This window comes from Scyliorhinus canicula, chromosome 15, assembly GCF_902713615.1.
Source record: "Scyliorhinus canicula chromosome 15, sScyCan1.1, whole genome shotgun sequence".
Lineage (NCBI taxonomy): Eukaryota > Metazoa > Chordata > Chondrichthyes > Carcharhiniformes > Scyliorhinidae > Scyliorhinus > Scyliorhinus canicula.
In genome coordinates, this window is record NC_052160.1 from 3,055,666 (window position 1) to 3,071,433 (window position 15,768).

Consider the following 15,768-nt stretch of genomic DNA (forward strand, 5'->3'; position numbering starts at 1 on the left):
AGTAGGCTCTAGAGGTTGAATAGCTTAGTCCTACTATTTCGTACATGATTATGTTGCCTGCAAAGCTTATTCACCTCCAGCACGAACAGGAGAGTTTGGGTTTCAATATATGATTGCAAAGTAATGGTGGATGCGGCCAGTCCACTTGTTTTCAGTCCGATCTCCCTATAATTCCCTTTTTGATCTTCTTAATTTAGTTCCAATAAATTCAATGAGGGAAACATTAGCTTTCATAATATTTGCAGCAATAATCAGGGAATAATCTGCTGCATTAAATCCTATGGTTTAGTTGAGATGGTTCTCTTTGTTTTTGTTGGGGCCGTACTGCCTACATTATTAGTTTGTATGGACCATATAATTGTTGTATTAATTACACTCTTAAATAGGACCCTTGTGCTGATCCTTGTAAGGCAATACTGGGCAATAATGTTAATAGGTCTATCAGAATAGGCCCATTTCATAGGACAGAACACAGGTCAGTGAGTGGCACGGTAGCACAGTGGTTAGCACTGTTGCTTCACAGCTCCAGGGTCCCAGGTCGTTTCCCGGCTTGGGTCACTGTCTGTGCGGAGTCTGCACGTTCTCGCCATATCTGCGTGGGTTTCCTCCCACAAGTCTCAAAAGACGTGCTGTTGGGTGAATTGGACATTCTGAACTCTCCCTCTGTGCACCTGAACAGGCGTCAGAGTGTGGCGACTGGAGGCTTTTCCCAGTAACTTCATTGCGGTGTTAATGTAAGCCTACTTGTGACAATAAAGATTATTATCTAATGTGGTGAATATGCTGAATGCATTTCCCACTTGTACATTATGCAGTAGTTTGCTTAGGATCTGCGATGTAAGATATTCACAATGAACAATACCAGGAGGCAGCCAAGAGCAGGGATTTATGCACTAAGTTAAGTGAGAGTGGTAGCAGTTTCTATTTATTTATGGATTGTGAAAACTTCCTTTGATTGCCTGAATATTTACCCAAAGTAAGGTAAATATACGTTAGTCTCCTTATAAATGTATCCCTCTTCAAGTGCAAGCTATGTCCTCTGGTTCAAATGTTCGAGACAAGGTGATAGCATTGTCTCGTTACTTTAGAATCCTTAAAAAAAAGCAATCCTATCACCTTCCAACTTGCTCATTTCCAGTGAGAATATTCCCAATTTACATAATGAAATGTCTGATTAAAAAGCAACAGGCCAAAAAGGAGATCCGATAATGAGATACCCACAGGATCCCCAAGGACTACTGCTACCAATGCTATGCAGAGATTTTGTACAAAACGCATTGCCAAAAGATTATCATCTTCTAAAGGGCAAACAGCCAATAGCAGATCATCAGTGACACTGAATATCAGGACTTTCAATCAAAAATTAACCTTTTTGATTGTATAGTTTACGTTCTATTTACTTTGTTGATTGCTACTCTGTTGTAATTACATAATGGGGTAGATATTTGAATTTGGCGCTTGGGGTATTAAGCATTGACTGGGGGTAGCAGAGCGGGGAATATCTGATGGGACATTATGGAGCCAATTTTAGTGTGATAGTTTGGAAATCTTTCCTTATAACAAACCTCACTCAACCTTCCCCAGTGCGACAAAAATGCATTTTTTTTTCTGTTTTAAAATTTTGATTTGGGTTTATTTGACTGTAATCAGCATGCGAGGATTGTAAAACCCAAGGTAACACTGGGCACATCACAAAGGAACTGTTAACAGTTCAGAATGCATCTTTCTTTTGTAAGCGGAGTGGTTGAGCCAGACTGCATGATAGGCACTGAAACGTTTACTCTATCAAACGGTATCCTGGATCGCCCCTTTAATTTCTCCCTGTCTGAGATTGAGCAACTTTACCTAAGGTTTGTGGGAATGAATAGGGACTGTGCTATGTGGGAGTGGGGTGACCTCAGTATCTCTCTGATGGGTTCACGTCACATCATCTCTGTAGGAAGAGCTCCATCCCTCGACCTGCAATTTTTTGTTGGAATTTCCTGTGTGAATCTGCAGTGATGTCTAAGCAGCCAATTAAATTAAATAATTGTCATAGACAGCCAACCAGAAAATAAAAAGCACCAAGATTAAATCATTTAAAAAAAACTTTCACATTGAGCAAAGTAAAGATTGGATTTATACATGGGGTTAAAATACAATTGAAATATCAACCAACTTCAAAAATTTCAAATTATTTAGACAATCTAGTGATTATTCATATATCAATTATTCATGAATAATGGAGAAACTTAACATTCCTCAATTCTTGCATGGTTGGTTGTTCTGCATTAGCTATTTATTCAGATTAGTATTAAAATCCCAGTTGCACCCATTGAACAAGGTACACCTTTTAGGAAGTTTCAAACAACAATACTAGAACAGAAAAGGGAGGTGTCCTCACCAAATGTTACTGATTGCCGGCTCTGTGGTGGAGCACTGAATGACAGACTCTGTGGTCAGATTCAGTGGAGTAATGTCAACGCATGCGTTTGCAGTCGTAAACCAAGAAAATTCAGGGCCATTCCCACCTGCTTTGCACAGGGTCAGCACAGCACAGCACAGCCTGCTCCAGAGTCAACCAGATACTCCAGCTGGGTGAAAAGTGGTCATAAATCAGGAAGAACCTTTTGAAAAGATGACCACCATCTACCATGACCTGGCAGCTGAAGTCCTCTGATCTTCCTCACAGATAGGCCAGTGTTGGTTTTGCTATCCCTGCACTTCTTCGTGCCAAGGGAGAAAATACCAACACAAGCAAGTTAACTGCTGCTTCAGACTTTAAATTGCTTGCGAATTACAAGCCTGTGCATGTTTGAAGTGGTTTTGGATGGATCAAGTGCTGTAGAAATTAATGGATCAAGAAGATGTAAATAGTCCACTTACAGCCAAAGAATATTCAATTACGCATTACCACACCTCCACTAGTATAAAATTCCACCCAGATACCAAGGGGAACTACTGATCTGATATCAAATCAGTTTAAGTATACATTAGCAGCAGGTTTTATATCAGTATAAATAAATCCCTCCTAGGCAAGTTCCTGCTTTGAACATTATACAGCTATTCATTATTTGCTGCTCATTGAGTTTGTCAGATTTACAGGTTTCAAGTTTGTTCAACTTAAAGGTTTCAAGTTGGTTAGACTTAAAAGGTTTCAAACCTTCCCCAGAGGTGAGCTTGGAGGTGGGGACCTTCCTGTTCTCCCCATTTTGAATTGCGTGTCCAGTAGGGAAGTTCAGGATATACCTATCCGGGTAAGTAATAACGGTGCCGATTCATGTGTTTGCAGAAAGAAGATGGGGGGGGGGGGGGGGGGGGGGGGGGGGGGGGAGATTGGATCTTTCGGCTGTTCTCACCAGGGGGATCTTCCAGTCCGGCCGCTGGCGAACCCCCGCCGCGGGTTTCTTGGCAGCGGGGAGTGCATTCAATGGAAAATTCCATCGACGGCGACGGGAGCAGAAGATCCTGCCACTAGCCAATGGCGGGCTGTCTCCCTCTACTGAGAAACATGCACAGCCTGCTCCAGACACCCCCCCCCCCGCCAAAACCGGACATGTGGAAAATGACACCCCCACCCCCAAGGTTAATTTTGCCAACATTCTAAGCTGGTTTGGTGCTAAAACCAACAACATTTGGGTGAATAAACAACGAGCTAAACAAAAGCCCTTGACTCGCATCAAAATATTATCGCAGGTACTTTTCCTCCACTTCAGACTCAGAGGTTCTAACTTTCACTGTCCCAAGGGCTTAATAGCTCTGATCTGTAGGATGGCACTTCTGTAGGTCCTGAGGTTCGACAGTACACCGGGATTGGGTAGAAAATCTGAATACTAGTAACGTAGCTACTTTCCAAAATTTGGCTTACTCACTGCTATAGTTACGTAAAATCAATTCTAAGTCAAACATATTTGAGCGTACTCAGTAAGCGGTAAAGAGATGAAGGACACAGTACCTTGCATTGTCTCTGCCATGAGATTTCAGAAAGTTCATATTCCTGTATCTTGACAAGAAAGCCACCAGTTGATCATTAGTCCTATGGAGTAAACATAACCATTCTAATGAATAATGCATCTCTGATAAATAGATTATTACAGTTCAATCATTTTAAAAACATGCTCTACTCCTCTATCACAATTTTTTTTGAACATTCCTGATCATCAGCATCATTGGGTTATCTATGCGAACAGGATAGGGTCAATGTTCCCTACTGAGCTGCATGGGTGCACTGCCATACCAGCAACTTAAGTTTGAAGCAGTAGTTAACTTGCTCATTTTGGTATTTTCTCCCTGCCATACAGCAGTCAGCAATTTAGCATACAGGGAACAAACAGGCACATGTAACAATCTTTTTGAGTTGCAGGCATGTGCAGATATGCGGCATTTGTAAACAAACCACACAGACAATATCAGCATTTGCCATTATCCTACAAAACTGACAGCAACTTTTGGTGTCTGCTCATGCACAGTTAAATGTGAAAATACAGAAGTTGCACTCGGTGATTCTCTGCTTCTCCACTGGGCGCAGTTGAAATCCTTATTAATGAGGTTTTCAGTCATGTACTATGTCATAATTACTCTTCAACCTCTCTGGCCCTGGAAAACTAATTTTACATTTGTCTAACATCAGAATTTTTCATTTATAGAACACAGAACAGCACAGTACAGTACAGGCCCTTCAGCCCACGCTGTTGTGCCAACCATTTATCTGAATCTAAGACCAACCTAACCTACACCCCTTCAATTTACTGCTGTCCATGTGCCTGTCTAAGAGTCGCTTAAATGTCCCTAATGACTCTGACTCCACCACCTCTGCTGACAGTGCATTCCACACACCCACCACTCTCTGTGTAAAGAACCTCCCTCTGACATCTCCCCTATACCTTCCTCCAATCACCTGAAAATTATGTCCCCTCGTGACAGCCATTTCCACCCTGGGGAAAAGTCTCTGGCTATCCATGCCTCTCATCACCTTGTACACCTCTATCAAGCCACCTCTCTGCCTTCTTCGCTCCAGTGAGAAAAGCCCTAGCTCCCTCAACCTTTCTTCATAAGACATGCCCTCCGGTCCAGGCAGCACCCTGGTAAATCTCCTCTGTACCCTCTCCAAAGCATCCACATCCTTCCTATAATGAGGCGACCAGAACTGGACACAATATTCCAAGTGTGGTCTAACTAGTTTTATAAAGCTGCAGCAAAACCTCACGGCTCTTAAATTCAATCTCCTGTTAATGAAAGTCAACACACCATACGCCTTCTTAACAATCCTATCAACCTGGGTGGCAACTTTGAGCGATCTATGTACGTGGACCCCAAGATCCCTCTGTTCCTCCACACTTCCAAGAATCCTGCCTTTAACCCTGTATTCAGCATTCAAATTCGACCTTCCAAAATGAATCACTTCACATTCATCAAGGTTGAACTCCATCTGCCACTTCTCAGCCCAGCTCTGCATCCTGTCAATGTCCTGTTGTAACCTGCAACAACCCTCAACACTAACTACAACTCCCCCAACCTTCGTGTCATCGGCAAAATTACTAACCCACCCGTCCACTTCCTCATCCAAGTCATTTATAAAAACCACAAAGAGCAGAAGTCCCAGAACAGATCCTGCGGGGCACCACTGGTCACCGACCTCCAGGCAGAATACTTTCCATCCACTACCACTCGCTGTCTTCTTTCGGCCAGCCAATTCTGTATCCAGATAGCCAAATTTCCCTGTATCCCATGCCCCCTAACCTCCTACCATGAGGAACCTTATCAAATACCTTACTGAAATCCATACACACCACATCCACTGCCCGACCTTCATCAATGTGTCTCGTCACATCCTCAAAGAATTCAATGAGGCTTGTGAGGCATGACCTGCCCCTTTATGGTCAAAATTTCAGTTTTCTAACACAAGATAGTTTTTAAATATTTGTTTGACATTGCATCCTCCCTTGTGTATGTTAAAATGTTTATTTTGCTGTCTACAACATTGATAAAAAAGTGCATTTTGCTTTCTGTTTTGCTATCCATGAGAATTATTCAATGTAATTAACAGGGGGCTGGATTCTCCGCTGGCGGGATTCCAGTTGTGCCGGCCGCGCACTCACACCCGGGGATTTCCCAACGGCGTAAGGCTGCCCACAATGGGAAAACCCCATTGGCCGGCTGGAGGGACAGAGAATCCCGTCCAGTGTGTTTTGTTTGATGACATTACTGCCGCTGGATGCCTAGAGATCCCCTTGATGTACCGCCAGATTAGAATTAACAATGGGGAAGGTGAAAACCACAGCGCAGAGATCACTGGATCTTTGTGGGCAGCTGTCAGCGAGGTCAGTGGTGAGAGCTGTCACTTTGCTACTGACCACAATTGTAACCCACCAAAAGGGCCTGTTTGCTGATTTTCAATGGCTGAATTCAGAATGTTTGTAATGCAAGGGAAACTGAAATGCCTGAACTGCTGATCCAGCTTGCATTTGCTAACTAGGTATGGGGTTGACGGCCTTAGAGATTCAGTGAAATATCTAATTTGAGCCTATTAGTTCCCGATAACGTGCATGGCCAGTGGGGTTAACGACAGCATATTGATTCAAAAGTCCTACAGCTGTGTTATAGAGGGAGCAGTCCAAATTTGGGAATTTGAGTGGGAATATCCTCCTGCCTTTCGCCAGCCTATACAAACATTGTAATATTCTAATGATGCTCTTTAGGCTCGTGCCAGAAGCTGGTGGTAATCAATTTGCTCCTCGTGGTACTTCTCTTAAAATTTAATTCGAGGCAATAAAAGAAATAAAATATGCCAAACACCAAACAAATTGTATTCCAGGGTTTAAAGAATTCTTTTAATTTTACATATCACCGAGACTCTGTAAATCCATGCTAAATAATGCAGAAACACATGCGCACAATTCCAAGTCATCACACACATAAACAGGCGGGAGTATCGTCTCGAGGGATGAAAGATAAATATCTTATCACAGGAACAGCCACACTGGAGAAAATCAAATACGTTGCACTAAATAAACATGCACAATAATGAACACAGTTTGTCATTTTCATGTGCGTCTATGAGATAATTAAGTTCCTGTCGTATCGGTGGGGGGGGGGGGGGGCTACCTCATTAACAGTTCACGATACTATAGCCTGAAGAGTGGTTAGATTTTTTTTCTTCAATAAGACGCGAAAACACCATTAAAACAAAATTAAGCCTGTAGAAATTGCTGATCGCATAAATGGTGCTGGGAGATTACAGAATAGCGATTAGCTCAATTCACAGCCTCGCTGGAGAGGGTGTGAAACACACAGGATGTTAATTAGAAAAACGGAAATTCAGACTTCAGGAAATCAATAACTGAGGCCTGTTGCAGTGATGTTTGGTTCATCATCAGTGCAACATATGATCATAAAATAGCATCCCCATATATCAATATGTCTTTGCCATGTTTCAGGAAAGTAACTGCACATTTTAGGGGCTCTCAAAGAGGCGGAACTGAACAGATACTTAATTTTCACTTATATTCTGAGTGCCAGTCCTGCCAGTAATGCACTTACTGCATTGCTACTCTTTATGAATCTTCTCTGACATCTGGCAGCTCCCAAACGTAGGAACAGGAGTCAGGTATTCAGCCCACTGCCCTTTAACTAGATCATGGCTGATGTGCAGCTTCATCCCCAAGCCTGACAAAAACAGACTCACAAGGTTGCAAGAGAGGCATTAATAATGTGAATGGAACAGGTCACTATAACTGACAGAATGAGACAATCCAGAAAGTTACAGAAATCATACAGCAGAGATTTCAGAGTCGCTGGCATGTAACCAGTGACATCAGAAATACAAGTGCAATTTTGCACTAAGGCGCCTGCTGTATGCCAGCGATTCAGGATCTTGGAATGTTTCAGCAACACCATGGGTGGAAGTTAATAATCTTACCCAGAGGTGAGCTTGGAGGTTGGAATCTTCCTGTTCTCCCTCCACAGTAAAGCACGGGGGGGGGGGGGGGGGGGGGGGGGGGATGTGAATGGTGGCCTTGCTGCTCGGAGAGCAAGTGAGGCCTTCAGGTACCCACATAAGGCCCACTTAAAGGGCCTCATTCCATTGCCGCTGGTTGGGAGGGGCGGAGGAATCATCACCGCCCAGCAAACCCTGTCAGATTTGCTCGTGGCATTCTTGCGATGGGGGGGGGCCTTGTTGATGGGACCTGGCATTGGGAAGGCCGACTGCTGAAAGTCACCTCCTCTGCCCTTGCATCTGACGATCCTCACTCTGCCCAAACTTACCTAAATGTAGGGACCCAGTAGTGATTTCCCAGGGCTGGCCTGAGTTACCGACCGCTGGCAATGTTCCTGATGGTGCTGGCAGGAACTGGAGAACCACCAGCCTCTGGGTGGCTGGGGCTTGATTACATAGGTGGCCCGATGCTGTCCAGGGAAATGCCTGATCGCCTGGCCATTGCATCAGGTCTCCAGAGAGAAGCGACATGGGGTTCTCACCAGCTCCCCAATAAAGCGCAACCTTCAGTCTATCAAATGCACACCAGTTTTTTCTCCACTTGAGTCATCTTATCCCAATTACTCTCTCTTCCTCACTCCTCATTAATAGTCTGTGCACTGGATTTTATCCACTGGATGTTCCACAAGCTGCCGTGAACGGACGGATGCTGCTCCTGGGTTTCCTACCCTGTTAGGAGGAATATTGCTTCATTAACATGGCATTGACATTGAGCTCAGGGTACCAAGGAATCCCAAAAAGGACCTGGAAACAGAGACGGCAGTACAGGATCGAGGTTGAGCTGTTATGTCACAAACTACAAGGAGGCCCTATCACATCTTTGGCCCCATCCATCGCCGTGACACAACACACCTGACATCAACTCACAAGAGAATTCTCGGCACAAGTTCACCATTGTGTAGATTCCCCTATCTGTCCACAGGGTTAATGAAATTTAACACTGGCTCTGCCAGACCGATCAGCTGTCTGGTCAGAAATCTAAGGTGCCCCATGGCATATAAGCAATACTCACCTTAGTTGATTGTGGTAATCTGGTCCACCTTCACACTGAAGGCAACAAGTAAAAGGCCCCCAACACTCTTGGTTACCTCTGTCGATGACAGCTGGCGCAATAATCGCAAGTTCATTGGTTCCCAGCTCCCTCGCACAACTTATCAAGTCAAGAGGTCTGAATCAACAAAGTCCCTTCTGCAGAACGTGCATTCATTCACATATTGCCAAATGACCTGTGCACTGACACTGGCAATGCGAGGGTGCCGGAAATCACTCCCGTGTGGTTACAGGCACAGCATGTAACGGCGTCGAGGATCTGGCAATTGTTGAACTTATCACCTGTGTCTTCATTCCTGCACAACCGGGACAATACACTTTCCTTCTGCACTTCCTCTGTGATCTGCTCAACCTCAGGTGATGGGTCTGTCAGCCATGGTGAACACTCCTCACCTGTTCAGCATTTCCCTGAAAACTCTACCATACTAGCTGAGCTGTCTACAGCTTCCATAGCTCCAGTGCTGTCATCCATGGTGTCAACCATGTAAACTCCACAGTCTATAATGGGTCTTGTGCTACTCAGTGACTTCAGGGCAGATCCCTGAGCTGCTGCACAATATGGAGACATTGATATTGTGATATGCAATACTCAGAGCTTTTCCAGAGAGTCACCTTACTTCTCTTCAAACTTGGCTTTTGGTTTGTATTCAGGCCTCTGTAATTTCAGGAATACAGCCCACACATCTGGCTATCTGGAGAGATATAGTCAGTTCTGCCCTTGTCTCTCTGGAGAGAGAGAGAGAGAGAGAGAGAGCACTCACAGCAGCTTTTCTGGGGAGAGTTTGCAGGTTTTTACCCCTGGGCTGCCAGAATCAAAACTGAAACTCCAAGGGACTCTGAAAAGCATCCCACTGGGATATAATCCAATCACCACCTGTTACCAGATAGAGTACCGCCTTTTGGGCCAATTCATTGGCCACTAGCTAATCAATCAAACCGAGTCCCAATCCATCGCTCACACTGGTGCCGACAAGTCTGTGGTCTCCTGTTCAAACCAGCACAGACTAGCAAAGTTCTCTCCTCTAGCTTCTGGAATCTTAAGCAGAAGATTTAAAGATACACGCTGCTTGCCTTAAAGCGATATGTTCATTAATTATCCATGGATCAAAGTAAGAATGGCAAAATAAAAAAGGGAAACAAGGGCAATAAACAAGAAGGACCATGACAGAAGAATAAACCCCAGTGGCTGGAGGGTATTCTAAACCTGTGAAACGTGCTCGTACGCCCAATATACATAGCGTGCTTTGCAATTCCTACGTATTTCTTTTTTGTTTATGTTTAGATGTAGCATTCTGTGGGCACCCATGTTCGCTTGAGAGTTCATTTTGATGCAAACAAACTATTTGCATATATATTCACCTTGGGTTTTTGACATTGTTATTTAATAGGAGAGGAAATTTGATCTGCAGGGGTGAGAAAAATAAACAGGCCATGCCATTTCATGCCATTGCAATACTCAGAGCGTTTCTAGAGAGGCACCTCTGGGAGTCCATTCCCATGTTGGCTGAGCCATTTTGCAATATTTAATGTACAGCTCGATTTAGTGGTTGCATTAAAACCTTCACACTGTTGATATTGTGATCCAGTTTACGTGCCCATTTGAAGGTAAACCCAGCCCACTGGGGTTATATTCACTTCTATAATAATTCTACTTGTGAGTAACCTAAATTTAGTTCTTGGGCGGAATTTTAAAATTTCTTTCCTGTGTTGGCTTCAGTAGGGAAAGCAGGGAGGCAGCCGCCAACTGCCTGGCAAGGTTCCGCTGTATGTTTAAACTCTTTGTAAAGAAATCTTGGAGATGGGCAGCAACCGCGGCCCCTGACAGTTCAAAACCCCCTCGCCACCAAACCTCTCCAACAGAAACCCCCCCCCCCCCGGCAGTGCTCCCAGGCACTGTCCCCTGTGCTGGGTCACTGCCCAGGCATGACCCTCTCCACCTATCTGTGTGCCCCTGGCGAGTTATGTTTGCACATCCCTGCCAAGACCAATTGTAAATTGATGGGAGAAATGATACAGCGAGGAGGCCCTTAAAGTGTTGGGGATCCTTATGTCTTTGTTGCGAATAATTGAGTGGGGAAACACCACCAGCGTGACAGCTGATTCGGGACACCCCCTCACTTCTCTGCCCCCATTTCAACCTGCCAAAAACGGGGCAGTAAATCCCCTCCCTTCTCTTTACTTTCTCGCTGACAAGTGGAAATGTTTTGCTACTAAGGACGGTGCTACTAAGTAACACAGTGGTTAGCACTGTTGCTTCACAGCTCCAGGCTCCCAGGTTCGATTCCCGGCTTGGGTCACTGTCTGTGTGGAGGCTGCACGTTCTCCCCGTGTCTGCGTGGGTTTCCTCCGGGTGCTCCGGTTTCCTCCCACAGTCCAAATATGTACAGGTTAGGTGGATTGGCCATGCTAAAATTGCCCTTAGTTAAAAAAAAAAGGTTGCGTGGGGTTACTGAGTTACGGGGATAGGGTGGAGGCATGGGTTTAGGTGGGGTGCTCTTTCCAAGGGCTGAATGGCCTCCTTCTGCACTGTAAATTCTATGATATAATTTCATGACACTAATTCCCTTGTCATAACTCCTCATAACCTAGGGCAGCACGGTGGCACAGTGGTTAGCACTGCTGCCTCACGGCGACAAGGACCCGGGTTCGATCCCAGCCCTGCGTCACTGTGTGAAGTTTGCACATTTTCCTCCTGTGTGCGTGGGTTTCACCCCCGACAAGCCAAAAGATATGCAGATTAGGTGGATTGGCCACGCTAAATTGCCCCTTAATTGGAAAAAAATAATTGGATACTCTAAATTTATAAATAAAAATAACTCCTCTTAATCTGAAAGACCGCGATGACTTTTGCTTATTAGTTCCAAGTATATTGAAGACTGAAACTGTTTGACAGTCAAAAATGATCTATTCAGGTACACAAGCCTGTTTGCTTTCCATTTGTTGTTGGGTGGGCAGTTGTGGGGGCATAGGGGTTGAATTGTAATCACGGATGTCTCGGGCAACCAAGGGCAGGTACGTGGGCAAGACAATTGGATGTGGGAGCATCATCTGATGATACCGCTGGGAATGTGTCCAACTTGAGTTGGAACCCTAGGCATCAATGAGCTCCTCCAGAAAATGCTACCCACTAATCCACCCACAGCAGTCTGCTTCGTAAATCGCATTCTTTTGTTGTGTACATGATAATGGATCATTAGAATCTATGACAAGGTAGCAATCTGATGATTATAGTTTCAAAATCGCTCTAGGGCATCTTTATTTTTAGAAGACACGTTAAGATGTATATTCATATATTGAGAAAGTAACGTGTCTGCTTTTATTCAATTTTCTGAGGGAGTGTAGGCTAGTAGCCATTATAATCCAGGCTGATGTATGTCGACATTTACACTGAAAATGAATGGTGATGCACAATCGTTGCAAATTTATCAAAAAATAATTTGTAGGTGAGGACTGGGAATTCATATCTGCTTCACATATTAAAAGAGGTTTGTGAATATAGTTTCACATTCAGCATTGCTTTGTTAACTGTCAAACCTGCGGTGCATCTGTTAAAGCAAGCTGTTAATGATCAGGAAGAAGGAGTCTGAGATCTGAAATTGACACCATAATGCAGCACATAAAAATAGTTGTAAAAATCGGGGCAGCACAGTGGCACAGTGGTTAGCACTGCTGCCTCACAGTTGCAGGGACCTGGCTTCAATTCTGACCTCGGGTGACTGTGTGGAGTTTGCACTTTCTCCCCGTGTCTGCGTGGGTTTCCTCCGGTTTCCTCCCACAGTCCAAAGATGTGCAGGTTTGGTGGATTGGCCATGCTAAATTGCCCCTTAGTATCCACAAGGTTAGGTGGGGTTACAGGGATAGGGTGGAGCGTGGGCTTAAGTAAGGTGCTCTTCCCAAGGGCTGGTGCAGAACCTATGGGCCAAATGGCCTCCTTCTACACTGTAAATTCTATAATTCTATGAAAATCTAGCAGGAAAAAAACTGCACTGCATTCCATGAACAATCAAAGTGTTGAGCACACGGCGCAGCATTTCTGTATTGAATTAGGCAATTGTATCATTTCTTAAGTGAGTATCTGAGCCATTAAGTCATAATTAAAGTTGAATATAAATAAATGTCATTAGCCTACAAATATGTTTCTACACAGACGGTTTGAACTGCCACCTTTGTAGTTTCTCTGAGCAGGCAGCCTGTGAATGATACCTTGCAGTGATGTTTGGAGCTATGGCGTGTTGCTTTGGGAGTTACTGTGACGGGAGAAGTCCCTTATCATGGAATTGTTGCCTTTCAGTAGCTGTCAACAATTCCATCTATGTGTCCTGAACCATTCACCAAACTAATGGAAGGTAAATAAGAGGTTTTGCAGAGTGAACTTTTTGAAAGTATAGACCTTGTTGTGGTAATGTTCCATTCTGTGGGTTCTTTAAGGTCAGTTACTTTGATTCGTGAGTGAAAACTTGCTGTATAGTTTATCGCCGTGCTGTATATTTTACCTGAATTCACATTCACGTTAGGTGAAATATTTGTAGTCAATGTTCTTGAAGCACTCACGTACCAAGCTGATCGAACAGAGTTGTATTGCTGCAGTAGATGAGAAGGAGAGCTCAGTAGATCCACCTTGCCTGGAGGTTGTGGTCTCCCTGGTATTGTGTAACTCAACATCGGCCCAAAATAAGTCAATCTACTCTGCTACCGCCTTAAGTCAACTTATTAAGTGTCATAAGTTGCCCAGGCCCTTGGCGCCGTGGGGCAGTGGCACTGGGCGCTGGGCCACCCATTGCAACGTCCTTAACAATAGAAACTTTTTAAATGAAAGGTGGCAGTAGTTTACTCTGTTTATTCTTCATAGGACTTAATAGGGTTGTTAAGTTGTAAAGGGGAAAAAAATATTAATCACAGGGTAATGTTCTGGGTGGGTCTTTCTAACTCAAATTCTCTCTGCTTTTATTCCATGGTTATGTGACTTTATTGCTCTCGGGCAGTAGACTCGACCTTGTGACTGGTCCAGGAAATTCAAGACATTAGCACAGTTGAAAGATCGCAGGTTGAAATTGCAGCTTAACCTTTGGCAAGCGTAGAAATAATTTTGCTAAGAATTGGATCAGTACAACATGAGCTAAATGGCTATAACACAATATGGTAATGTGTGTGCAATGGGAGTGATGGGTAAATGTGGACCTCTGGGACAGTCACTTCATTGGCATTGCTAATTGAAATGAAAATGAAATGAAATGAAAATCGCTTATTGTCACAAGTAGGCTTCAAATGAAGTGACTGTGAAAAGCCCCTAGTCGCCACATTCTGGCACCTGTTCGGGGAGGCTGATACGGGAATTCTAATGCTAATTCTTACAGGGATAGCCTGGTGACCCTTGTTTTTTGTCTTATGCTCATATAATAATACTGACTGATTCATTTTGTTTTCTCTGTCTTGGTGATGCACTGTGGACCGTGGACTTAGTCTCTTGAATTGTTTGACTTTTTTTGTGAAAACTAATTGTTAAACTTGGCTACTCTACTCTGTTTATCATTTTGTAGTCGAGTTGAAGGAGCGGCACAATGTTACGGTGGTTAGCACTGCTGCCTCGTGGCGGTGGGGACCCGGGTTCGATTCCGACCTCAGGTGACTGTCTGCGTAGAGTTTACACGTTCTTCCGTGTTTGTGTTGGTTTCCTCCGGAAACTCCGGTTTCCTCCCACAGTCCCAGGATGTGCAGGTTGGGTGGTTTGGCTATGCTACATTGCCCCTAAATGGGGTTACAGGGATAGGATGGGGGATTGGGACTGGATAGAATGCTCTTTCAGAGGGTAGGTGCAGACTCGATGGGCCAAATGGCCCCCTTCTGCACTGTAGGAATTCGATGAATACATTATGCAGGAGGGGCACTGAAAATTAAAAGCGCATTAAAACAAAAACGTATACACCCTGGGAACTGAGCCCATTGTCTGTAGTTATGAATGGCTTGGTTGATATTGTAGGGGTCATTTTGTGAGGTTTAAACGCCAAAGCAGATCCTACATTGGGGTGGGCATGCGTCAGGGAATTGGGGCTACAATGTTAACACTAATCCAGGTTCGCATGTCAAAAGACTCCATTTTGAACCCCTGAAAAATCACCCCTTATCTACCTGTATCATTAATGATCTGGAAGAAGGAACTGAAGGCACTGTTTTTTTAAAATAAATTTAGGGTACCCAATTATTTTTCTCATTAAGGGGCAATTTAGGGGGCTGGTTTAGCTCACCGGGCTAAATCGCTGACTTTTAAAGCAGACCAAGCAGGCCAGCAGCACGGTTCGATTCCCGTACCAGCCTCCCCGGACAGGCGCCGGAATGTGGCGACTAGGGGCTTTTCACAGTAACTTCATTGAAGCCTACTCGTGACAATAAGTGATTTTCATTCATTTCATTTCATTTCATTTTCAATTTAGTGTGGCCAATCCACATAACTTGCACATCATTGGGTTGTGGGGGTGAAACCCACGCAGGCACGGGGAAAATGTGCAAACTCCACACAGACAGTGACCCAGGGCCGGGATTCGAACCCAGGTCCTCAGCGCCGTAGGCAGCAATGCTAACCACTGTGCCACCGTGCTGCCGTAACGGAAGGCACTGTTGCTAAGTTTGCAGATGATACAAAGATCTGTAGAGGGACAGGTGGTATTGAGGAAGCAAGGGGGCTGGAGGAGGATTTAGACAAGCTAGGAGAGTGGGCAATGAAGTGACAAATGAAATACAATGTGGAA

General features: G+C 44.4%; 1 protein-coding gene across 1 annotated transcript in view; it reads right to left on the bottom strand.

Moving 5' to 3' along the window:
- The window catches only part of xylt1 (xylosyltransferase I), a 262,146-nt gene that overhangs the window by 70,022 nt on the left and 176,356 nt on the right, over positions 1-15,768 (bottom strand). Inside the window, exon 5 of the mRNA XM_038820761.1 lies at positions 3,935-4,015. Coding sequence (XP_038676689.1) covers positions 3,935-4,015 — 81 coding nt within the window. The remainder of the gene's footprint in view (positions 1-3,934; positions 4,016-15,768) is intronic.